Source organism: Meleagris gallopavo, chromosome 16 (genome assembly GCF_905368555.1).
Source record: "Meleagris gallopavo chromosome 16, MGAL_WU_HG_1.1, whole genome shotgun sequence".
NCBI lineage: Eukaryota > Metazoa > Chordata > Aves > Galliformes > Phasianidae > Meleagris > Meleagris gallopavo.
The window spans coordinates 4,936,606-4,960,368 of NC_139419.1; the positions used below are offsets into that span (position 1 = coordinate 4,936,606).

The following is a 23,763-nucleotide window of genomic DNA, read 5'->3' on the forward strand; positions in this document are numbered from 1 at the left end:
TAAGGAAGCCCCTTTAAACCACTTACTGATGCTAAAAGAATCTGACAATAAATTGATCAGAAATTACCACCTTCAGTTAACAATGCTCAATGCAGAACGCTTCTCCAAGTAGCAAAGCAGCCAGCTGTCTTAGCAGATGTTATCAGGTGGCCAAACACAGCAATGCAAATTCACTTTAAAAATCATGGCCAACTTTCACTGTTCTCAATTTAATCCTCAAACTCTCAGCACTTTCCTGCCTAAGCAGAACAAATGAACACCTCAGGTGGCTAAAAAATACCAGCAAGATATATGGTCCATATAGTCTGACAAAGCAAGAGTCCAGCCACCTTTGAAGCGTGTGAGACTCACCCACTTAAGGGCCTTGAGCTCTGCCATGGGCTGTCTGCACATGTGGGTGCAGAGCTGCTAAAAAAGAACTTCTGGGTTTTGAGGCCATGAGCAGCTACTCAGCAGAATATTTCCACTTTAACTCCCAAAGACACAAATCCCCTGTTATAAGTTAATGTTGAATAGCTATAGCCTATACATATTATACTATGTGTAACTATAACCACTAGGTAAGTCATCAGAATTACTGTTGTTTACAAAACAAATCACGGAAACTGGGAGCATGGTTTTACCAGGGAAGGACACCAATGCAAGTGCATACAACTGAGCACTGCCTTGGCTCCTGGGACCATACACAACGGTACCCATGCTGCAGGAATCCAAGCCAGTCTGCCTCTTCTTTCCCACCACAACGTGGGGGAGCTTGTATTCCTTCAGGGCCTGTGAGAAGCAAGTGGGAAGCCATGACAGCCAGAGACGAGTGACACAGCCCTGCACGAATGGAACTCAGGCCTTCTCCTGTGCCCCCGACATCCCAGACCAGAGCCAGACCCTCCACAGCCGAGCACAGATACACACGTGGGAGAGAAGGGGCACACACAGCAACCCAGCAAGCATTGGCAGGCCCTGCAGGGCGGGCACGTTCACAACAACCCACCCAGCACCACCAAAGCATGAGTCCAAGCACAGCCCAAGTGCTGGGCTGAAAGGTGAGTGTGTGCACCTCTAACCCGGCACCACTCTCCCAACACAGACACGGGAGCCGCACCCCTTGGGGATGAAGGCAGCTGGGGCAGCACAGGGAACGTGCCCTCTGCCATCACCCACCCTGAAGGACTCCTTCCCCACATCGCACCCGAAGTCCCCACGGCCCCCTGCGGGCCCCCGGCCCTTCACGATCCCCAGAGCCTCCACGAAGCCCTACAGCCCCTCGGAGCCTCCATGAAACACCGCGACCCACACCAAGCCTTTCCAAATCCTCACAGCCCCATCAGACCCCCCCACTTCCAGATCCCCTCCGCAGCCCCCAGACATTCCCCCCCCCACCACAGAGACCTCCCAGCCGCTCCACACACCGCACCCCGCGCCCCTCCCGGCGCCTCCCGGCCTCCAGACCCCCCCGCAGGCCCGCCGCCGCCCCCTCCGCGCCTTTCAGTTCAACCCCACAGCCCGAAAGACCCCGCTCCCCGAAAGCCCCCAGCCCCTCCGTTGGCCTCGCCGGCCCTTAGGGCCTTACGAAGCCCCGCCGCTCCTTACCGAGGCTCTGCCCCACCGGGGTGCTGAACGGGTTCCCCAGCAGAAACTCCATCTTGGGATGACAACAAACAGCGGCCCGGCGGCCCTCCCTCCTCCTCCTCCACCCCGCCCTGACTGGCAGCCACCAGCACCAACCGTCGCTCGCTTGGCCGGGCGTGGCCCGCCTCCTTGCAATCCATTGGGCTGCGCTCGCAGGTTCCGTGATGCCATAGGTTCAGGAGCGTGCCCATCACTGTCAAGCGACGAGCCCGCCCCCTCGGTAGTTCCGTCCCTTGCCACGCCCTCCTGTTGATGGACAGGAGAGATACCGTTAGAAGCGCACTCCATTGGGCAACGGTCGGAAAAATCTGCAATATTAATGGACAAGCAGACCGTCGATCATACGCACCTCCTCCCGCCCCCAAGGCACGGTTGGATCGCTGATTGGCTGACACGATTTTCTCGGGCTCTGATTCGCAGCCAGCCTTCCCACCCCCTCTCAGCCGAGCGGCCGAGCTCATCACGTGACATCTCTTAGCAACGCGCTCGGGCTTCCTTAGCAACCTCCCAGGCCCGGGGCTGATGCGCAGGTGGGCGGCGGGCCGGTAACGGGGCGCAGGTCGGGCTACGGGGCATCACTGCGGATCTGTAAATGACAAAACCAGAAGAGAAAGTTGGGAATTTCGCTAAGTGAAGGTGTTTGCATGTATATAGGCTGAATTAGGCCGCCTTTACGGTTGGTCTGCATTAAGGGCCTTCTTCAGAAAATCGCTGTTACTCTTTATAAATCTTCCTTCTTCCTCAAAATTCCCTTTACTTTTATTACAAAAATGATGTCTGAAACTTATGAAGCGCCACTGGTAATTTCTGTATGCTGTAAATATACTCTTGTCCTGTAAATCAAACCTGCCTATGACAGCAAGCTTAGCTCTTAAAGGAACAGGCCCACCTCACGAGGAGGATCTCAGCAGTGGGGGATCACCATGGCTGCTTGTAGGCCTCCCCCCCTGCTCCTTTTAACTGGCCTCACTGTCATCCTTAAACTCTGAGACATGGTGTGGAGGCTGTGCTTAGAGTCACATCAATGGCTTTGCAACCTAGCTCGCAGCAGCGGGTTGTGGCTCAGTGATCTTCAAGATCCCTTCCCACCCAAACCAATCTATGATTCTATGTAAGTTGAGTACATCCTCAACATCAGCAATGAGGTGCTAGATCTTAATACTAAACTGTGTTCTTAATCACCCTGAACTGTCATGCCAGTTCAATGAAAGTTGGAAATAGTAGCCAGACAGTAGCTTTATTATTACTGCTTTTTCTTTTCTGTCCATTAAGACTGATATCCTCTAAAAATGAGTCAGTCAGACAACAGCTTTGAGCCAAATGTTATTGACGATGAAATGCTTCAGAAAGCAGTTGAAGAGCAATGGCCGGAGGACATAAGGAAGCTTGCCAAAGCAGAAGGTATTAACTTTAAAGATGTGATGGAGCTACAGCTTAGTTTTAGAAGTGAGTATCAGAACACATATATTTATTGGAGGGTAAATGAAATAAGCATTAATTGGCAGCAATAATGATCATCTTAAGCTTTTAGTCATGCCTGGAAGCAGCAGTTTCGGTTGAGAAGTCTGGGTGGTATTGCTGATGGATGGCTTTAAAGCTGCTTAGCTTTATGCTATTATTGTCAGCGTTGTTCTTATTTAACATTTATATTGTGGTGACACCTACAGGCCACAGGCCTATTGGGCCTTTCTGTACACGGACAAATCAAATCCTGGGCAGGCACAGCCATCAGTGGTGATTATCCAAGAGCTGTTGTTAGAGTGTGGTCATTATAGTCCAGTTTGGTGGCTTCTTCTGATCCAGAGAATCATCACAGCTTGTCTCTTACTGCCAAACCAGTCATAAGCTCTCATTCAAAGAAGAAGAAGGAAGAACATTTGGTTCAGTATTTGAATATTTTGGACAAAATCAGATAATTCATTGTGTGATCTGGTGGGTTAGTTCCTTAGAACACACTTTCAATTACCTGATCCTGCATGTATTTGTTTGCAAATACAAAACAAAGAACTGTGTCAATATTTTGTATGTGCAGCTCATTGCATTACACTGCACTCACTAAACAGCAATTGCACTGAATGCAATCTTCTGGGAAGCCATTGGAGGATAAAAAAGAATTGAGTGTAAGAGTGTTCTGTGTTTTCTGTCACCTTGGTCCTAATGCTTTGCTGTAATACCTAACAGCCTGTCCTTGTGATTCTGTTTTTGGAAGAAGCTAAATGCAGCCATATTGATTAGTTCTAAACTGCAACCTTTGCAGAAACAGTAGACCTCAGCTTGTTCTCCTGTGATGAGAATCCTGAGAGCAGGAAAGTAACTTTCAAAAGCAGTAACTGGCCACTAGTAGCCTGCAAATGCAGGGAAAAGCAAGAGTTTCATTCCAAACCTCATTTGCAGAGCTGGAAGGAAAAATGAAGGTCAAGGCCTCTTAACAGTGGATTCATAAAGCCACTCTTGGCTGCAGCCAACACCCCCTCAGTGACTCGTTGGCTTCGCTGATGAGCAGTGTGCTGGGATGGGATGCTGAGGTTAACTGGGCTGTTTCACTAAAATTGCTTTCAGCCAGTGAACCACTCTGCTCTCTAGGGCAGTCATCACACTTAGTGTAATCTGCTAAAAAACATTTTGGAAGAAAGACTGGATATTTTTCCTTCCGCTAAACTGAAAGCTGACTCAGATGAAAAGAAAATTTCTATATTTATTTATTTTCCTGTGCCCTTAGATATCCTGCAGATTGATAATCTGTGGCAATTTGAGTATCTTACTAAGCTGCAGTTGGACAACAACATCATTGAAAAGATAGAAGCTCTGGAGAGTCTGGTTCACCTTGTGTGGCTTGGTAAGATAAGGCACATGGGGCTGGATGCCTTCTCAGGTGCAAAGCTATCTGCAATAGAGCTGGGATGTCACATTCCTTCTCAAACACAACTGATAGGAGCTTTCTCAGGGAAGCCTGTCAGCTGTCTGTGTGTTTCCTCATTTGACTGTCAAATGTCAAAAGGCATGAATATCAGTACTGCAAAGCAATCCTTCAAATGTTTTAAAATCTGGTTTTAATAAATTTGGTGTGGCAGGAACAGGAAGCTGAGATTTCAAGTCTGTTTTCAGGTTTTTTACTCATATTTAGAGGTGACATTCCGAAATATTGATGTAAACTCTCTGATTTAGAAACCTTTATTCTGTTTATAAAGGCAATGCAAGTATTTTGGAACTTAGAATCCCAGAAAGACAACGGCCTACATGCTTAAGGGCTTGTCATTTTTCTTGTGCTAAGAAGTGGGACTACTTTCAATCAAAAACTCAGGATACAGATCGCAGCACCATGCAGTGGTGCTGGTTCTGATGCTGGGCATATCAGTGGCTGCTGCTCCAGATTCATAGCTTACAGTATTTTCCGGTAACTGCAGCCACTTTCTTGGGTGGCAGCATAAATATATCCTCGTTTGCTGCTGAAAATAGCATGCAGGGCTTTGGTTCGTAAGCACATCTCAGAATGTCTAAATGAGTTCTTCCGCTCTGTTGTCTGCACTGTTCTGCTGCACAGATGACTAATGCACTTGTGAATCACGGCAGATCACCACTGTGTGAGCAGTTTTTTGAAGCACACTCAGGCATTGCAGTTTGCCCAGAGGTTCCAGTGGTTCAGCAGCTGCTGCGTGCATGTGTTAGCTGCCCAGGAGCTGGGGTGACACCCACAACTGGTTACCACATCAGCTGCCTTTGGAATCCTGAAGCGCTCAGCTCCAGCCGAGTGTAAACACTGCCCTTCATGGTGATGAACGTAGGTGTTAGCCTAGATGTTTTGGCAGGATGAGATGAAGAAATATTAACGAGTGAAGTAGCTACAGTATGTGCCTTTGCATATCTTCATTGACAACAGGGTGGTGGTAAGCATGGAGCTGACATTTGCTGGTCCTGGAGAAGTCACCATGATGGCAAGCTCTAATGCAGCAGGCAGGAGTCTGCAAGAAACAATGCAGAGAACCCCAAATTTGTCACAGAAATGCTCCCTTTTCAGGGCACCTCTTTTCTTTTAGTTTGGGTTTCCCCTTAAGGTTGAACTCATTTTGAGGCTGTGGGTGTGGACTCTGCATGGAATGTCTTCAGCCATTCCTCTCATATATGTGTTACAGTTGTAAGGAGATGTGTACATTGTTTCCTGACCCAGAAAATGGTGATTTCATGCTGAGCCCTTCATGTGGGACGCTGAGCCCCTCTGAGGAAAATAGTGTGTATAAACTTCTAAATCAAGACTCAGGCTAAATGCAAGATCTGAATTGGGGTGTTCTGCTAGAAATAATTTAACTTGCTTATACAACTTCCAGTTTCTAAACTCTTCCCCAGACTTGTCCTTCAACAACATTGAAGTAATTGAGGGCCTGGATACCCTTGTCAAACTGCAGGACCTAAGCCTCTACAACAACAGAATATCTAAAATTGAGCACATGGACACATTGCAAGAGCTACAGATTTTCTCCATTGGAAAGAATAACCTGACCGCTCTGGAAAATGTGAGTGCTCCCTGACTTTGGAATTGCTCCCCATCAAAGGATCAGATATTCTAGATCTGACGTGTACCACTACTTCCCTTTGAGGAGAATTTTTTCCTTAGGATTTCATTTCCTCTGAAGCCTAAATTATGATTTAGGTAAGCTATCTATCTGCTAAGTGTTTATTTCAGCTATTTCTCTTTTAGGTTACTCACTCGTGAGGTCTTCATTTTGCTACTGCTGTCATCTGTGGCAAAATTCCTATTGGTTCTCATGAATAAATAGCTACGCATGAGGAAAAGAGAGAGTGGGGACTAGGATATATTTGGGGTTCTTTCTTAGGGTAGTTTATCAGCCTAACACCCTGATTTGTCCACCACCCAGCTAAAGGCCATCTCTCCATTCCCATCATTTACATAGTTCACGATGTGAATTTAGGTATTTTCTTTCCCCAAAGCATTAAAAACTTCTAATTTAACTTGCCTGTGTTTGGCAGCTGAGCACAATATGTACCACAACATAACTGTGCAATCCATGAGCAATGAATTTCAAGCCCAGCTGTTTCCACAGCACTGGTAAGCACAGCATCTCTTTCCCCTCCACACAGGTGGTCTATCTTAGGAGGTTTAAGAACTTACACACACTGAATCTCACTGGAAATCCCCTCTGTGATGAAGAGCAGTATATGCTGTTTGTTGTTGCTCATCTTCCAGACTTGGTATACTTGGACTTCAAACTCGTGAGTGACACCACAGTAAGTATACGTGCATCTTCTTCTTGTGAAATTGGGCATGAGTTCCTTACAGAGCACTGGCTTTGCTGATATGCTCACAATGTTCTATCATGATGGGTTTATTCCCTGCAGAAATGAGACCTATGGAAACACACAGTATTTGTTCCATTTCCACCTAACAGCTGTGAACCTGTAGGCCAAATTCTGTCAAATTTGGCAGAGGTAGAGATGTCAAAGGTATTATGCGTTCACAGGTTTTGTGAAAGTCAGCAGCTGTGTGTGGGAGAGGAGCCTGCTTAATATTGCCACAGAGATGCTGCAGTGTGAGTGCAAGACTACTTAGAGATCAGAGAATCACAGAGAGAGAATCTCAGAAGAGATCAGTCTTGAGACACGAATCCAGAGGAAAGCAGGCTTGGTGGTCCTGCTGCTCACTGAGCTATTTGTTTCAGTAGCAGATTGACACATTAACCAAGCAAGCAAGTGCCATCCAAACGCACTTCCCTTTCCTGATTTTTGAAAGCAAGACTGTACAAGCACTGGTAACCTATGGGTCTGCTTTCTGACCCCAAGGCTCATTTTTTTCTTAATAATCAAAGAATATGTTTCATTTTAAACTTGCTTGGCACAGAGCAGGAGCCGTTCTTGGAGTATACATTACTCTTACCATAGGACTGGAAGGGCTTTCCAGGTCATGAGTCCAGTTCCTGCTCATAGACAGTATATCATTGAATTGCATGCTTAAATTTGTCACGCTTCAGTTGCAAGCTAATTAGGTTCTTGCCCCTGCTACTACATTGCCATCCCTTCAGAAAAAACATCTTTTCCCCAGAAATGTTAAACTCAGTAGCCAATCCATTCAGAGCTCAAATTCAAAGTCAATACAGGGCCTCCTGCTAAAAAATAACAGAAAAACAATGCTAAAGATGAAGGAATTGGGAGAGTAAACGCTGCTTGGGATTGAATCAGCTCAGATACAGTAGGTGAAGAGGCAGAGTAATATGACAACAAAAATGGGGTGAGGAATGGATTAGAAACTTTATAAGTAGTTTAATCAAAAGACCACAAAGAAGTGGAGATGCAGATATCATTCAGGTGCACCTTCTGGAAAGGTGGAATGCTTACACTAAGATTTGTTGGGCACTGCTGGGTAGTCTAATAATGTTTATTTGCTTTTCTCAGCGAGAAGTTGCCATTTCAAATTACCACTACCTCACTGACCTGCTGGAACACGAGGAAGCCCAGGCCCTCGCTCAGCTGGAGGAAAAGCAGGCACAGCAGAAGGAGCTGGAGTATCACAAGGTGTTTGTTCTTTGGCTGGTTGTGTGCTGTCTTGGGAGGAAGAAGTGCAGCAGATATTGACTTCTCCTTCAGCTATTTGAAGCTCTAATGAGAGGTTAACACTGGCTGTGCTAACACTAAGGCTAGGATTAGTCTCTGATCTTTGAATCTCTTATTTTGAATGAAAACAGGAACTGCTGTGGAATACATATGATGTGGGGAAACATATTTATTTTGGCTGAACAATCAGGCTGCAGATATAGACCTTTAGAAGCTAAATAGTAAATTGTGCCCAAGGATCTTATCAGCCTAATGTGAGATTAAGAAAATTACACGTCTGAGGGAACTGTTAACATTTTCATGGTGCAGTAACTTCTTTTCTCCTTCACACCAAATTGATGCTTTTTATTAGTTTTATGGTTAAACTGTTCAGGGCTTTGAGATCGCCGTAGTTCCACGAGCAGCCTGAAAACCAGGCTAGGCAGAAAGGTGATTTCTGCCACAATATGGCTCTGTGCTCCAGCCTGCTGGAAGACCAGGCTGGCTGAAAGCAGGAGGAGGTCAAGTGATAGGAAGGACACCTGCAGCTCTTCCTTCTGACCCTCCTCCAAGTCCACTCACTTTTTATCTGTGAGGCTGAATAGCCTCGTAACATATGGTTGTATGTGAAAATGCTTTAGGTAAGATTAAACAGTGTTTTCTGTCCTTAGGCTAGAGAGTTCTAGCAGTAAATCCACATGTGAAACCAGGATGGTCTTCACTCCCCTTGCAGGATGCTTTCATGACCTGGCTGGTGTATCTATTGTGTAGGTGTAATTGTGTCTGTGCAGATCATTACTTGCGCGGCACACCAGTGTTCCACTGCTTGTAAAGAGCTTCTAGGAGAGAGGCATCCTAAGGACTGGCAGCACTCTTCATTTTACTTAAATCATTCTTATTCCCTTCAAAGACAGCCTTTGTTGAGTACCTGAATGGATCATTCCTGTTTGACAGCTTGTATGCAGAGGATACAGAAGCTGCCAAACTGGCTTACCTCCCTGGAGTGGATGACCTGCTGCAGGCATATCCTTCCTGGGTTTAAAAAACCTACAGCTAAAACCTAATGACTTGAGTTAAGAAGGAGGTGCATCCACAGGGACTCTTCATCCCTTGCTTTTGTCCAGGACTGAAAGCTCACATTGATCTGAGATCTGAGGCTTTCTGTGTTCAAATTAGGAACAGTGCCAGAAAAACACTGCAAGACCATGAGACCACTGACAGCTTTAAGGCCTGGTATCTCATGAAATATGAGGGCTACAAACAAATGGTTTGTATTACTGGCAAGCTGGCCAGCGCAGCTTGAAACAACCTATTTGTATAACCACTCACTTCTATCACCAACAGGTCGTGAGATTCCAGCGTTTCAAATTCTCACTGTTGTAATTACCATATTCCCTTTCCATCGCCTGAATCAAACATATTTTCAGCAGCCCTCTTTCCTGACCCTTCAAGAATCAAGGCTTTGTACCGCCTTTAAGTCTGGAATCCACTTAAGGTTTAAAATGAACCATAAGATAAATCTCTGTCAGTTAGATTGTAAGAGCGCAGTCGCTAAAATCATGTTGAAATTGAAGTGGTAGGAGATAGGAACAGACTAATCAGAATGATATGAGTCACATATCTCACAACCTGCCAGAGCTGGCAACGTGAAGTTTTCAGGCCAGCACTTTTTTCTGATCATTTCTCCTATACGGGGCATCAGAAAGCAGACACTTTTATTTTTTTCTTTTCTCATTCAGATTAATAGAGCATTGTCAAGGCCAGTAACTTGACCTTCCTTAAAATTGCATTACACTGGTGGGGAAAAATGCATCACGGCTTAACTACGATAGACTCTAGAAACAATTCCATTGTCAAGATAATAGCAGAAGAAAAATTGGCGTTATTTTTGTGATGCTACCAAGTCAGTAGTTTATTCTGCACCCTGGCTGTAAGCTCCGGAGCTGTATTTATTAACTACTCAGACACTGTATTCACACTTGTGAAGACAGATAGGGTTGTATGCTTCGTTCTCCTGCTTTGAAAAGAAAAGAGTCAGAGAAGCATACGTATTTCCTTTTTGTCCTCAAGGCCTTTTCTCCTCAAGCTGCCACATCCTTCTCTATACCCTTAAGGTAGCAAAATCCTATGCATAGAATGTGAACAAGTGACCCTGTCCTGCTCAGACAAAATGCTTGGCAGCCTGCTACCAGCAAGAACCACCGAGTTTTATATAACAGCAGCTTGTAACTCCTGCTTGAATTTGCAGAGCTAGAAGGAACATAACGTGTTGCTCCACTGAACAAACAAAATACCTTGACTCTGGTGTCACATACAGGAAAGATTTTGTCTCCGTTTGTGAGAACCTGTTTAACTACTGTCTGAAAGAGCATGAAAAACGAGAAGCTGAAGTCTCTGATTTCTATGAAGGCCTTCATGAAGTGTTGACAGCCAACCAAGAAGAAGGCAGGAGAATAATCCTAGACTTTGAAAATCAGAACAAAACGGTAATTTTCCTTACGCTTCTGTTAGTTTGATACATCATATAGCAGCTTTCAATTTCACTCTGAACTAGGGTAATTCCATTAAAATTAGGACAGTGAACCTAGATTTACACTGCAGTTGTGATATGATCCCTAATTGCAGAGTCACAGAATAGCTGAGGTTGGAACGGAACTCTGGAGGACACCTGGTCCCCCTGTTTAAGCAGGGCTGTGTGCACCAGGCCATCCAGGGCCACATCCACATGGAGATCTTGTGAGTATCTCTAGGAATGGCCACTCCACAGCCTCTCTGGGCAACCTGTTCTAGCACTCAGTCTCTGATCTTTGTTTTTCTGCAGTGTTAATCTGTACCAAGAAATGATGTCAGTGAACATTAACTAACATATTTTAGTGCTCTATATAGGAAAAAGATTTGAGGTTTGAAGTTCCAGCCCTTTTGTCAAAGCACAGCCAACTAACACTGACAGCTTTTATCTATACTTGATGTGGAAATTTAGTGTAGGAGAAAATTAATATGCCATGGTGTTGTCTGATTGTCCATGAAGGTAAAGTTCTTCAAAGTTCTGCAGGGAAAAAAAAAGAAATAAAGAAATAAAAGGAGATTGCAGGTTATTCAGTTCGTTTTCAAGTCATTTTCTGATTCAGTTCATCTTGTCAACAACAGCTCAAACAACTGTAACAGAAGAATCAGGTACAGCTATTGTAATGTATTTCTAGTCTGTTATTTTTAAAGCAGAAACAATCTCTTTTTTACATTCTACTCAACTACAGTCATCCATTGTGGCTGCTAAGGGCATCGTTTCTAGCTGGATCCCTGTCTAACCGTGTATAATAGATGGATCATTATTTTGTTTCCACAGAAAAAAAGTCAGGGGGGGTAAAGCCTGGTAAACCTGTCAGCTGAGCAGAGCAAGTCCCTGACAACTGACACTGCATGGAGTCACGAGCGTTTGCTCTTTGAAATCCAGGTCGCTTTGATTGAGGTGCCGTGTCACAAGCTGGCAGCCTGTTGAGTCACCCCGTCCCCAGGTCCTTGAACCTTGCTGACTCATGCCAGCAAACAGCTCTGGCAACTCCAGCTGGGATGTGAGCTTGCAGGTTTACCAGAAAGCATCAAATAAAGACTGATATTTATACTCAGCTACTTGATTCTCAGTATAACCTCTGTAAAAAATACATGACTTTGATAGTTCATCCTATAGGCTACAGCCTCAGCAATGGATTGACCTGCAGTGGGTTGAACAGGGCACAGTCGTTAGTGTGACAGTTTGCACGTAAATACTGGGATAGTCAGCATCCAAACAGTCATTTAAAGTTGATTGGGAAGTTCAAAATTTAACGCTGATGGAGAAGTTAAAAAATCACAGGGGTCCTACCAGGCTGAAATCTGTAACCATCCTTAGGGTGTGATTGCCTGGCTCTCATCTTTTCCTGCAAGCTTGGGCAACCCGTAAGATAACACTTCTCTCTGAAGTTGCTTGAAGAGCAAAGAAGAATTAAGGGCCTTGAGCTCTGAAGTTGTTGCTTCCAGAGCTGTGACTTGAATGGCTGAGGAGGTTTTGGAGACGTCCTAACTTACACCTTGCACTCTCCTTCTCCACATTTACCACTGCAAAATTTGGGCAATGTAGTCTGTTTTCAGACAAGCCTTCACAGTTACTTTGGCTAGAATTCACTATTTCAGCCCATTACATTTCCTCTCGAGAGAATTGGATTAGATATCTTAAAACGTGTATTTCTTTCCTCCTATTAACATTTGATTGTTAATTTGCTTTGAACAGACTTCAAAATAATACATTGCTGAGCACAAGAGGATTTCCTTTTGATCTGAGAAATAATAAATCTTGTCTGATACAAAACTGACGTCAATATTTAATTCTGAAGGGCGATAAATCCTTGCTGTAAGAGGGAATCAGGCAATGATAGGTATTCCATATTCAGAATACTGAATCCTGCCACTGTGATAGCCAGTCAAGATTCCCCTTGACAGGAAAGGAATCAGGATTTAGATGTGCCTTTCTTTTCTGAGAGTGATTGTTAATCTCTTCTTCATGGCCAGCAATGTCAAGAATCCTGAATATATATATATATATTTACTTGAAATGTGTCAGAAGAGGAGCCAAAGTTGGAAGTATAGAAGGGTCAAAGTCATTGGGCACTGGGAGATGAGAAGATTTCTCACCAGTATCACTGCATTGCATGGGATCGTTTACATAGCAGCATACCTCAGCACTGTTACTTCCCAGTATGTAAATCCAGAGACTCACTGAATCAGCATGTTTCATTTCAGCTCATCAGCAGCAGGAACTTTTCTCACATATGTAACAAGTTAATTAAATTGCAATGGAGTGCTGAACACCAACTATAAGTAATTTATGTATCTCTGTGTTTAGAGGCTGGATGAGATCCATCATGCCAGCAGTCACGACACTGCTGAGTCTATGCGAGCTGAGTACAACGAGGACATCCTTCAGCTGTCAGAAACACTCATGACCTTGGAAATGCAGATGGTGGACCAGCTGGAGGTAAGGCTCAGGCTCATACCTGTAAAGCCTCCCGTACAGGATGCAGGGGCATTCATCTTGCTGTTGCTGCATGCCTCTGCATTGTAGCCCATTGCATAAAGAAGAGCACACAGTTCTTCCAGTCAGGCTCCTGTTATGTCTGCACCTAGCCTTCCTCTGCTCAAGGTTGAAATGGATGAGATCAAGCCCTGGACATTGATACGCTGCAACGGAGTCCTGTTTCTCAGAGCAGAGTGCAGTATTTTCTTCATATCTATCCAAGCTGATTTCCAAAGCTTTAAAAAAGGGGACTTGAGGTTGTTCAGTCATTATATAGGTCCGTGTACAGAACTCTCTGCATGGTATGGGATATGCATTTGGCATTCTGGAAGTGTAATTCTTTGAAGCTGATCCTCGCCATGAATAAGATTACACACGTTCCTGCTCAGCTTAATGCATTTGCTTGCATAATAGCTGCCTTTTTTCTCCTCACTTTTCCTTGAAAACTAGGGCAGGGCTCCTAATGTGTGTCCTCATTTAAAACCAAAAACAAAACCTAATCTGTTATAAAATAGCAGGAAGGGTCTGCGGCCCTTATGCAAGATGCAGCAGTTTACTGCTGTGAATGTGCAGGACAGAAAGCAGGAGCTCAAAATGGATTCCCTACTGCATCATGACTGTGCCTTTTAATGTTTTCTGAATTGGTCCTAATATATCTGCAGTCACTCAAGGAAAGATCAGAGACATTCCTTTGTGCATGCCCTTCTGGACTTGGGGAATTTCGGTGGCTGTGTTTGAACTGTTACATCAAGACATTAAGTGCAACACTTAACAGATTCCCCATCAGCCATTTTTGAGAGAGCCATTAGGCAGCAGCAATTTTCGTTTCTGAGGACTAAAACAAAAGCTGCAGTAAGCCCAGGCATTGCTTACACTTCTCACAAAGAGGCTTTTCATACATACAAGGAGAATGCAGCATGGCAGCGTGCAGGAGTACAGCACACTCTGTGCTTTCAGTGAGAGTACAAAGGGATGGGATGGCTCTAGAGACCAGGTAAGCGTCACTCAACCAGCTTCTCCCCAGTAAGCTGATTCTGATTCTCTGTCCCTGAACGAGAAAATAAACTCAGCGCTTTCAAACCATTTACACGCTTTAGGTAGGTCATTTTCTGACTGTGCTAACAACAGCAGCGAGTCCAAATTATAATCAATTTTAGGTTCTTCCTAGATTCCTTTTATGTTCATGAAAGCATTCATTGTAACATTTCCTTTTTCTTTCCATTAAGGAACTGATAAAGGAATTCGAAAGAAACATTGCTGTCATTGCATCAACATTCACTGAAAATGTTAAAGGCATATATCCTTTTTACAGCATGTTGGCGTGGATCTCTGAGCGAGGGGCATATACTTCAATCCTAAATCTATAACTGAGCCGTTGAAATAGAATTGGGTTATTTTTTGTCAACAGAAAAGGCGTTTTCCCAGCTTTGTAGGAATGGCCATTTAAGGTGCTCCAAGTCTTTCTGTGGAAAATACAGAGAGCACAAAGGGCTCTAGCTGAGTTCTCACATATGGAAAGTCTCTAGGACTTTTACAGCTTTCTCCCTCCTAGGGATCTTGCTTTTTTCTTGAGTATGCATGGCACAACTCCTGGCAGATCCAGCTAGCATGTTTTCCATGTGTATTCTTGCTTCTTTGAATGGGCTTCATTTTTGTGTTACTGATGTCTTCTGGAACAATGTGAGATAAGAACAGCAAAGCTCTCCCGTGGCAGATTACATACCTAAATCTGTGGCTTGGTGCAAATAATTGGCACATTCAGAGCTCAGCTTACATCCTGTGAGGCCTCCCTCAGCTTCCTCTGCAAACCAAGGCACACTCTTAGTTCTGTGTAATACATGGCAGTGAGGATGAGACCTGATGTCAGCTGTGATTAAGAGCAGAAAGTGCAAATCCTGACTCCCTGGCAGCAGCAAGGCTGTTTCCCAAGGCCTGCTGTGAGGACATGGGACACCAAAGCGCTTTTCTGCTCGCCTGCACCAGGGCTGGCAGCCCTCTTTGTAGCACGTTCTTTGTAGCTCTTTCTGAGCCTCAGCCTCCTGTTACAGGAGGTCCAGTTTTATTTCTAGAAGTGAACAGTGTGCTCAGCCTTTTCCTTAACCATCTTCTGTACGATGACACAGTGCCGGGACCTAGAAAACCGGCACCATGAGAAGCTGCTGGAGATCTCCATCAGTGCTCTGGAGAAATCACTTAAGGATGAGCTCAATGAGGAATTGCCAGATGATGTTCGTGAGGTGAGGACAGCAGAAAATTCATCCCCACTGTGGCGGTGATGGGAAGAGAAGGAGTCCACAGCCTCTGCTTGGAGGGACAGGATTTCCAGGAGGCCCAGTGCAGCTAGAGCTGTGTCTAACCAGAGCGTGGCTGAACTGCAGCACTGCTGGGCATCTCTGCTGAGTGGGATGGAGATGACTGCACTGCAGGTTTCCCTGGGCTCTGCAAGAGCTGGTGGCAGCAGCCCAGGAGTGGTGCTGAGCAAATTTCTCTCTTGCTTCCAGCACTGCTCAGTTTGCTGGCTGATTTTCAAGCCCCAGCCCAGCAGGCACTCAGGCAGCTTCTCTTGCAGCTGGTTTTGTTCCGGTTCTGCCTGCTCCCCCCAGGCAAACCTAAACACTGCTCTGATTTCTTTGTGCTGGGGCTGTTTGCATCAGTGATCTCAGGAGCCCTCCTGGGAGCTCTCCTGCCCATTAGCTGTTCTGGAGGCAGGACACGACATTCCAAATGCAGCCTTCCACTGCAGCCCCAGTCTTGCTCTGATACTGAAGATCCCAGGAGCCTTTCAGAAAGTGCAGAGATCGTTGCACTGCTCCAGTCAGCAACGCTGCTGACCTTTTTGCCTCTGTTATTCCTTCACTTAGTGGTTAATTGACTTGAGTTTTGCATTTGCTGTGTTTTCGCTCTGTCCAGATTATCCCAGCTCCCCATTACTCTGGGTAATCAAGAGCTGACAGACACAGACCAGACCCCTCAGCCCCCCAGGGAAGCTCCCTGCTTTATGGGCTGTGCAGATGGCTGCAGTTACGCACCGTTGCTGTGCACCCATTTTGCCTCACTGCCATCCATTTCCACGGAGAAGCAATCTTCATTTGTTCAATATAGCTGCACTTGGCTGCAGGAGGAGACTCATTATGGTTTAGCACAGCCACCCTCTATTCAGAGCCATGGGGGAAGTCACTGCCTCGATTAGAAGCTAAGGCTCTCCAAGATGAAGATTTACAGCCAGTGCTACCAGTGCGAGAGACCCTTTCTAATGTGATTTTCCACTTCCCGCATCTGCTGGGACAGGTGAGCTGCAGCATATGCAGCCTTGCTTCAACAGCAGCTGCTGCGAGGGCTGACCACGTACTGTGAGGTGCTCTCTGCTCCAGAAGGTGAGGCCCAAGGTGCTGCCTCTATTTCCCCATACCTCCCTCCACACAGAGGGAAAAGCACTGGAGTCATCCTGACGATTAGGGCTTTGTCAGTCTGAAACAGAGGTATTTTCTTCCCCCAAGCACTGCAGTTACTGTGCTGTAGTTCTGAGCTCTGTGGCTTTCGCTGCGTGCCTGCTGCTCCCCTGATCCAGTCATATTATCTCCTAGTTTCTTGGGGACAAAAACACCATTGTCAACATGGTCAACAAATCCCATAAAATCCACCTGCTGAAGATCAGCATGCGAGAGTGTGACATCCTCCTCAACATGTATCGCTGGGAGGCCTCTGTGAAAGAGAAGGTAAGGAACCTTCATGCTCACATGAAGGGATGGGTTACAGATGGTCTGCCCCACGTGGCAGGGGCACCGCTAGGAAAGTTGCTCCCCAGGCTTTGCTGGAGACCTCTGTGCTGCAGCCAGGACCCCAACAAGCCTGCGGGTTCACTACTTGGTTTCAATTTATTCAGGCTCTTCAAAATGAGATTGATAGAAACCGCAACCGTGTCAAAGAGATTTTTCAGTACATCGATGATCTCCAGGAGCAGCTGGATAACACACAGATTCCAGAGCTCACAGAGTAGATCTGCCATGGGCCAGGCAGCTGCCTTATCTGGGTGCACGCTGCAGCAAAACACTCAGCAAGAATGCTGCCCCTCTGCGCCTGTGCTGTCTGGAACATTTCAGGCCAAAGGCATACTCCTTCCATCCTGCCATGGTCAGCAAATAAAAGATACTTATTGTTTCTGTAAAAGCACACGAAGCTTTGTCTCTTCCATCACGTTGGCAGGAAGCCCTTCCCGAGTTCAGACCTGGTCACAAGGGGTTATGGCTCAGCTGTGAGCTAATTGAACCAAATCATCATAGCACATCATGCCTGAAAGCTTTAGTACCTGCAAGCACAATGGCAGGAACCTGTGAGCCACAGGCACATGGCAGCAGCCGGGGAGAGGAGCGCTCTCCATCAAACCACTCCCAGAATAACAGCAGGTTTCTAGCTCAGCAAGCACAAGGCTGTGGCTGGGGCTCTGCGTGCCTAGCAGCCTTGTCTTGTCACTGCCTCTTGCAAAAGCAGCTTTCTGCAGCGTGAGCAGAGCAGCCCCCAGCTAGCAGGAAGGGAAATCAATGGTTCCACAGGAACTCACACACTGCCGCTCGCAACAGCCAAGCAAGGAGTCATTAATTCCACTCCTTGCTCAGTGACAGCAGCTGCTGTACTCACTTGTGGGCAGCTTCTGAGGAATGATGCTGGCCAGGGCGGTACTGCTAGAGGCAAGCAGCAAGGAGAAAGGTGGGAAGGTTAAATGAAAGGGTGGCTGCATATGCACTCTGGGGAGAGACCAGGTCTCCTGAAAGCCCTTTAGCTGGTGCTGCCTGATGTACGGATTTGGCTCCGAGTGCCTTATGCTTTTGGAAATGGCTGCAGCCCAGGTTTCCCCCTCCCTGCTTGCTCCAGCGCTGCACAGTCAGCTCCCTGCTGCTCCGTGGCTGCTAGGACAGGGCACCTAGCACAGAGAGACTCACACAGAGAAAGCTATTCTGATAGCTAGTGCCTGCTCAGCTCTGCTTGGTGACTTTCTGCCTACAGCCATTCCCACACCTGCACAGAGCCCAGCAGCTCAGAATCTACACCATGGTTTGACAATTAAAACAAAGAAATACTCAGCAACATTAGCTTTCAGTATCTTGCAGAGGCGTGCCTTTAATCAAACAGAGAGACCCTGGTGTTACATACAGGCACACTGAGGGATGAAGAACAGATGCAACGGAGTCTGTTTTCAGATTTCCATAACAAGTGTGTGTCAGGAGCTGGCAGCTATGAAGACATGTGGCATATGCTAGGTGTGTCTGTGCTGTGCCCTGCCCAGGAAGCTGTTTCTTTCAAGGGAGCTCCTCTCATGAATTACAGACACTGGTAATGGACAACGCTGCTGCCTTGAATACACAGAGGAAGCTCACCTTGACCTTTCCTCCTCATGGGCTCAAAATTGCTGGCGCTGCACTGCAGCAAAGAGCTGCCCATAAAGCCACAGTTCCTCAGCACAAGGCTGATCCCAGACAAGCTGTGGTGGCAGGATGGTGGTTACCCTCTCTGGGTCACGGCAGCAATTCACTGCATCTTCCTCCTCCACCTAGTCCCGCAGCCTTAGTCCTGCAACAGCTTGTGTTTTACAGTCGAGCTCTCTGAACAGAGATGAACAAAGAGAGTCCCAGCTGCTGCACGAGCACGCAGCTCACACAGATCATAGTCATGGGCCCACTCCACATTGCCCCACCGCTGAATCTGAAGGAGAGGAGGAACACAAGTCAGTTCAGAACTGGATTACAGACTGAGCTGCTAGGCAACTCAGCCTCCTTTCTCATGTCTGTGAAACACAGACAGCCCTCCAGGAGCTGTGCTGACTGCATGCTACTAGGGTAGGGAGATCTCTGGATGAATATGGTGGAAGGACATGCTTCCTCTGTACTGAACTCTGAGGCAAAACCCCTTAAAGGGAGGATGAAAATACTCTCATCAACTTCAGCTGTTCTGGGACAGGGAGAGCTTCACACCAGGCTAGATTCCAGCTTGTGCTCTCACAGGAAACAATTTAATAATAGTTTGGGAGTCTAGCAAGGCCTCCAGGCTGGAAAACCCACAGTAAGAGAAGCCATCCATGGCTTTGCACTTCAGATTAGAGAAGGAGAAAAGCTGGGTTCTGCAAAACGAAACTGGCAGCCCCAAGAGCACCCTGGGCTGTTGCATCTATCATGTTGCTCTACAGCAGCGTGCTCCAGACTAGTGGAGTGGAACCTCTCCTGTAATAGCAGGCACTTCCCCTGCCAGTTATTTGTGGTGGGGGGGGTGCATTTGTCATGCTGAGATTATTGCTATTTGAATTATAGGGTTGCTCTGTAACATAATTTACCTGGTATTCTTCCTCCAGCCGAGACAGAAGGACAGCTTTCTCTACTGTAATGTGCCTGTCAATCAGGCCCATGGACAGAATCAGAGATTTCAGCTGGGTGATTACATATTCTATACCTGGAAGGGAAAAATCCAAAACAAACAATATTCATGGTTGTTTTCCGCAGCATTACAGCAGCATCTTCCCAGGCTCTGAAAGGACAGTTATGCTGTGGTCCCCCCTCAGGCAGATCAGAGTGATGCCTCCCCACTGTCATCTGGGCTCCTAACAGCCAGATGTGCAATTAACAGCACAATAGTGCTCTCCTGACCACCATCACTGCACTGACCTCAATGCTCTGATCACCTCTGGCATATCAGCAGGAGGGGAAAAACATTACAATCTCTCCCCTCTCCCATTGAGAGGAGCTCTCCTGCCCTTGTACAGCCCACACAGCCTCTCACCTTGCAGAGCCCACATGTTGTAGGAGGCCAGGTGGCTGATGAAGGTGTCCCTGGTGCTGGCTGAGATGTTTGGTCCCATGATGCTGGTAGAGGATCCGATTGCCACGTTGTACCTGACATGATCATATGGCCCCTTAGAAAAGCTCGTGGATCTTGCAGTGCTGAGTCACGAGCACTACAGCTATGGGCTTTAGAAATAGCTTTAACCTCTCACCTTTTCTCAGCCCAGGCAACAATGGGATCCCATTCTTTCTTCTGCAGCTCTGCCAAGGCAGCTGGCTCCTCCACACGATAGCTGGAACATTGCACAACAAAGCCATGTGGGCGTTCACTCACAAGCTGTCAGACTGCTCCCAGCCAGACTACAGCACTCCTGGGAAGGAAGTCTGTGCCCTCCATAGACCACAGTATGGGGAGCATAGGCTTCTTGTCCACCCTACCAGCAGCTGTGACTGGGAACAATCCCCCCTCTCTTCCCCAAATTCAGAGCTTTTTATTGTTCTAGAAGGGACAGTTCTATGCAGCTCTGTAACAGAGCTACAATCCGTACAACACAAGTCAGCAGATTACCTGAAATTGGCCAGAGTGCGCAGCAAGATTTAGTGATGAGAACATGGGACAAATCCCACAGGGCCCCTCCTGCTGCCTCACATGCCCAGTGGCTCAGCTCAGCACTCACCAGCCACCAGCCAGACCAGCCCAATGCAATCAAAGTCACAAAGAGCAAGGTGTTTCCCTTTCTCTTCAGGAGCAGAGCAGTTGCCAGTGGACACCTCAGAGGCTGGGACTGCGAGACATGAGCTTGGGCAGGTTGGATTCTACAACCCACAGGAGCTTTAAGGAGCAAAGTCCATTTTGCTACTAGTACAGGTAATCTAAGCTTCCTACACCTTTATGGTATAGGAGTGCCAGGGGACTGGGCTGACATTCTCCCAAGCTTTTCTTAGCTTTTCCCCCAAGGAAATCCTCATTTCTTGCTGCTCCTGCCCCCTGCCCAACATGGACATCTCCAAAACAAATTTCAACAAAGGAGCTGTTCTCCCTCATATTTACGCCCTTTAAATGCATGGAGTTCCACTAGATTTGTGGACATAGGATTGGCCTAAACTAATTCCAACCCTTGGGCCAAAGCCAGGACAGACCAGGGCCCTGCAATGATTTGGTTAGAGCAGACATTTTCCCTCAGTTCTCTTAACCTCTCTTCCAAAAAACCACTCTGCAACAAGACAACCCCACCTCTGTGCCAGTGCATCCCACAGTCTCTTACCAGAGAGTGTCAGTCTCCAGGAACTTCACAGCTGCACGGATCAGCTGCACTTTGTTTCGCTGAGTGGGATTGTCCAGAGCTGTGTTGCACAGAGTAGTCTGCAGGATAAAGGCAGCTGAAATCACTGTTATCCAAAGCTTGAGGAAGCAGCAGCTTCCATTGTACAAGGTCAAGCATAAGCAGAAGAATCTGGGACAGACTGCGAGAATCAAGAAGCTCACTTAAGAGGGAAACGTAGAGCCAGAATATGGCTCATATAATAGAGTTTATCCAACTTCCTCATACCCCTTGCTATCCCCAGACATGCTCTCCAGCCCCTTCTCAAACTCCTCAGTGATACAGGTTTCCCTCCCAGTCCTCTATCCAGTACCCAGCTGCCTGTACAGCCTCAAGTTGTCCAGAGTGCTCAGCCAAGGTGCTGAACTCCTGTTCCCACTTCAACTGACATTAGGACAGCCTGCTCTCTGTGTTCTGCCTCTGGAGACCGTTTTTGTGCTTCAACACTCTGACCTGCTGTGCTCACCAGGTGCATAGTGTAGAACTTGATGGTGTCTTTCTGAGAGTCCCATTCTGTTGCCACTGCAATGGCCAAGGCCTCACTGGGGACAGTGAAGAGCTTGGCCTGGGGTGTTTTCAGCTTCCGATGGTCCAGGTTGATTTCAAAGCCTCCTGGGGAATCAGAGTAGAAATCCTGGGGAATTAAAGAGGAGCATGCACTAAGGAACAACAGACTACCCCACAGAGGGAACAAGCTCAGAGCTGGAGCTGAAGAGGGCATGGAATCAGCAAGTTTCCAACCATCATCAACATTTTGACATTGCCCTTCCCCCAAATGATGCTGGAAACTTTCCCACCACGGTTTTATTACAGATGAGGAAAGGACAAAGCATGCTGGTGACAAACAGCCCATTTGCACAACAGGGGCTGCAGGCATGCCACTGCCTTGTGGTGAAAACTCCCTGCATGAGTACCAGCCCTCACCTGCACTCACCTTCTCCTTGTGAGATGCTCACATTCTGGTAAAACCGCTTCCTCTCTGGGGGTTGAAAACAGAGCAGTTGAAAGGGCAGTGAGAGGAGGTTTGGTCCCCTTCCCTTCTCCCGTCACAGGTCAGAACATAGGGAGCCCTCAGAGCTGCTGCAGCCCACAGAACTGTCATGAAGTCCTGCTCATTCATCCACTCCCCAGCCCCTATCCATTTTTGTAAGCTCTATTCAACCTGGGAGGTGTCACGATACCGATGACACCCACGGCAGTGCCCCAGCCACCCATAGGAGCAGGTTTCTCCTGCAGACACCACCTGCAGGCGTCAAGAACCCTGTGCACAGAAGCAGGATCATGTGTCAGACATGTTGCATGTGGCAGCTAAGTCACTGGGGAGGAACCACTGCCCTCAGCTCACCACAGCCCACAAATCCCACCCAGCAGCTCAGGTGCACACCTGCTCCCCAGCACACTGAGCACAGGGAACTGCTGGTCCGATTTCCAAGGAGCCTACTTTCATACCAGCACCACTCCACGCACTGCCAGCAAAATCCCAAGAGCGTGGTTTATGTGGGAAGGAGTGCTGCTGGATTCACCTCACCCACTTAAGGAAGGAAGAGTCTGCATGATTCCTGTGACAATTAGAACCAGCTCCTAAATGCTGAGCCCATTTAATCCACCTCCTGGCTGGCTGTCACTGTGCACTGCTCCCTGCCAACATGGGCCCAGCAAGGAGAGGGAAGGGGATGCACTCATTCTCGGCCCCTTGCAAGTTTCAGGGCCTCAGGAAACGCCTCACTACTGGAGCACAGCTCTGAGAGGATTCAGGCACTTGAGCCCTCGGTGGGCTCCCAATGGCCCCACGACGCTTCAGTGAAACTCGATTACCATCCTCCCATCCACGTGTTTCCAGCAAGATCTGTAGAGAGGACGCACAGTCCAGCACGTGCCTGAGCCACGCCTGGGAGGGGGTGGAGAAGGTCATTGCCATCCCACCCGCAACCAGAGAAAACCATCAAATCCACAAATGGGAAAGCAACAGCTCAGAGCGAGGCCCCACAGCCTCCTTACCCAATTTGGAGCGGATTTTACCACTTCTCACTTTCTCCAGCCTATTCTGAAGACCCAACACCTCTCCCAACCCTCAGGTGACCTTGACGGGGGTCTCCCACGAAACGCCCTCGGGACCCCCCCGCCGAGCTCCCCCCTCTCAGACGGGGATCCGGAGCCCTTCCGGGGGGGCCGCACCTCACCTGCGGGAGGGGCGTAAGCTCGACCCCCGCCCGGCCCCAGCGGGCGGCCCCGGGCTGCGAGAGCCGGGAGGCGGCCCAGGGCCTGCAGGAGGCGGCGGCGGCGCCACATCGCGGCGGGGAGAGCCGAGAAGAACCAGGAGGACCCGCGCGCGGAGGGGAAGCAGAGCGGCCTCCCCCGCCTCAGCGCGTCGCCCCGGGCGCCGCCATGCTGCCCCCGCGCCGACCAATCCGCGCGGAGAACGCGTTTTGCCCCTTCGGCCGGCCCGTCGCGTGAGGCGCGG

General features: G+C 47.6%; 3 protein-coding genes across 14 annotated transcripts in view; 1 reads left to right on the forward strand and 2 right to left on the reverse strand.

The window, feature by feature from the left end:
- TOM1L2 (target of myb1 like 2 membrane trafficking protein) overlaps window positions 1-1,700 on the reverse strand; it is a 50,810-nt gene extending 49,110 nt beyond the window's left edge. For all 6 annotated transcript variants that reach the window (XM_085237484.1, XM_085237481.1, XM_085237486.1 and 3 more), the window contains exon 1: window positions 1,588-1,700. In XM_085237484.1, coding sequence (XP_085093610.1) covers window positions 1,588-1,639 — 52 coding nt within the window. In that variant the 5' untranslated portion in view covers window positions 1,640-1,700. The remainder of the gene's footprint in view (window positions 1-1,587) is intronic.
- Window positions 1,701-2,067: 367 nt separating this feature from the next.
- DRC3 (dynein regulatory complex subunit 3) lies at window positions 2,068-21,252 on the forward strand. 6 transcript variants are annotated; one of them, XM_085237358.1, is made up of 13 exons: window positions 2,068-2,156; window positions 2,899-3,072; window positions 4,346-4,462; window positions 5,968-6,134; window positions 6,721-6,867; window positions 8,029-8,148; window positions 9,077-9,188; window positions 10,477-10,652; window positions 13,043-13,174; window positions 14,440-14,510; window positions 15,327-15,450; window positions 16,798-16,929; window positions 20,727-21,252. In XM_085237358.1, the coding sequence occupies exons 2-13, from the start codon at window positions 2,916-2,918 to the stop codon at window positions 20,841-20,843; spliced, it is 1,572 nt and encodes a 523-aa protein (XP_085093484.1). In that variant the 5' UTR covers window positions 2,068-2,156; window positions 2,899-2,915; the 3' UTR covers window positions 20,844-21,252. The 6 variants fall into 6 exon arrangements, with proteins under 6 accessions (XP_085093484.1, XP_085093487.1, XP_085093486.1 ...); XM_085237361.1 differs by having other exon boundaries at window positions 2,899-3,027; XM_085237360.1 differs by lacking the exon at window positions 20,727-21,252 and adding an exon at window positions 17,097-17,380.
- Window positions 8,339-23,739, reverse strand: ATPAF2 (ATP synthase mitochondrial F1 complex assembly factor 2). Of its 2 annotated transcripts, none has more exons than XM_085237365.1 (8): window positions 23,483-23,739; window positions 22,237-22,281; window positions 21,769-21,914; window positions 21,246-21,343; window positions 20,193-20,273; window positions 19,979-20,091; window positions 19,536-19,651; window positions 8,339-11,212 (listed from the first exon to the last, which is right to left on the reverse strand). In XM_085237365.1, exons 1-8 carry the CDS (start codon window positions 23,589-23,591, stop codon window positions 11,159-11,161), a joined length of 762 nt encoding a protein of 253 aa, XP_085093491.1. In that variant the 5' UTR covers window positions 23,592-23,739; the 3' UTR covers window positions 8,339-11,158. The 2 variants fall into 2 exon arrangements, with proteins under 2 accessions (XP_085093491.1, XP_085093490.1); XM_085237364.1 differs by lacking the exon at window positions 8,339-11,212 and adding an exon at window positions 18,303-18,910.
- Window positions 23,740-23,763: the final 24 nt, after the last annotated feature.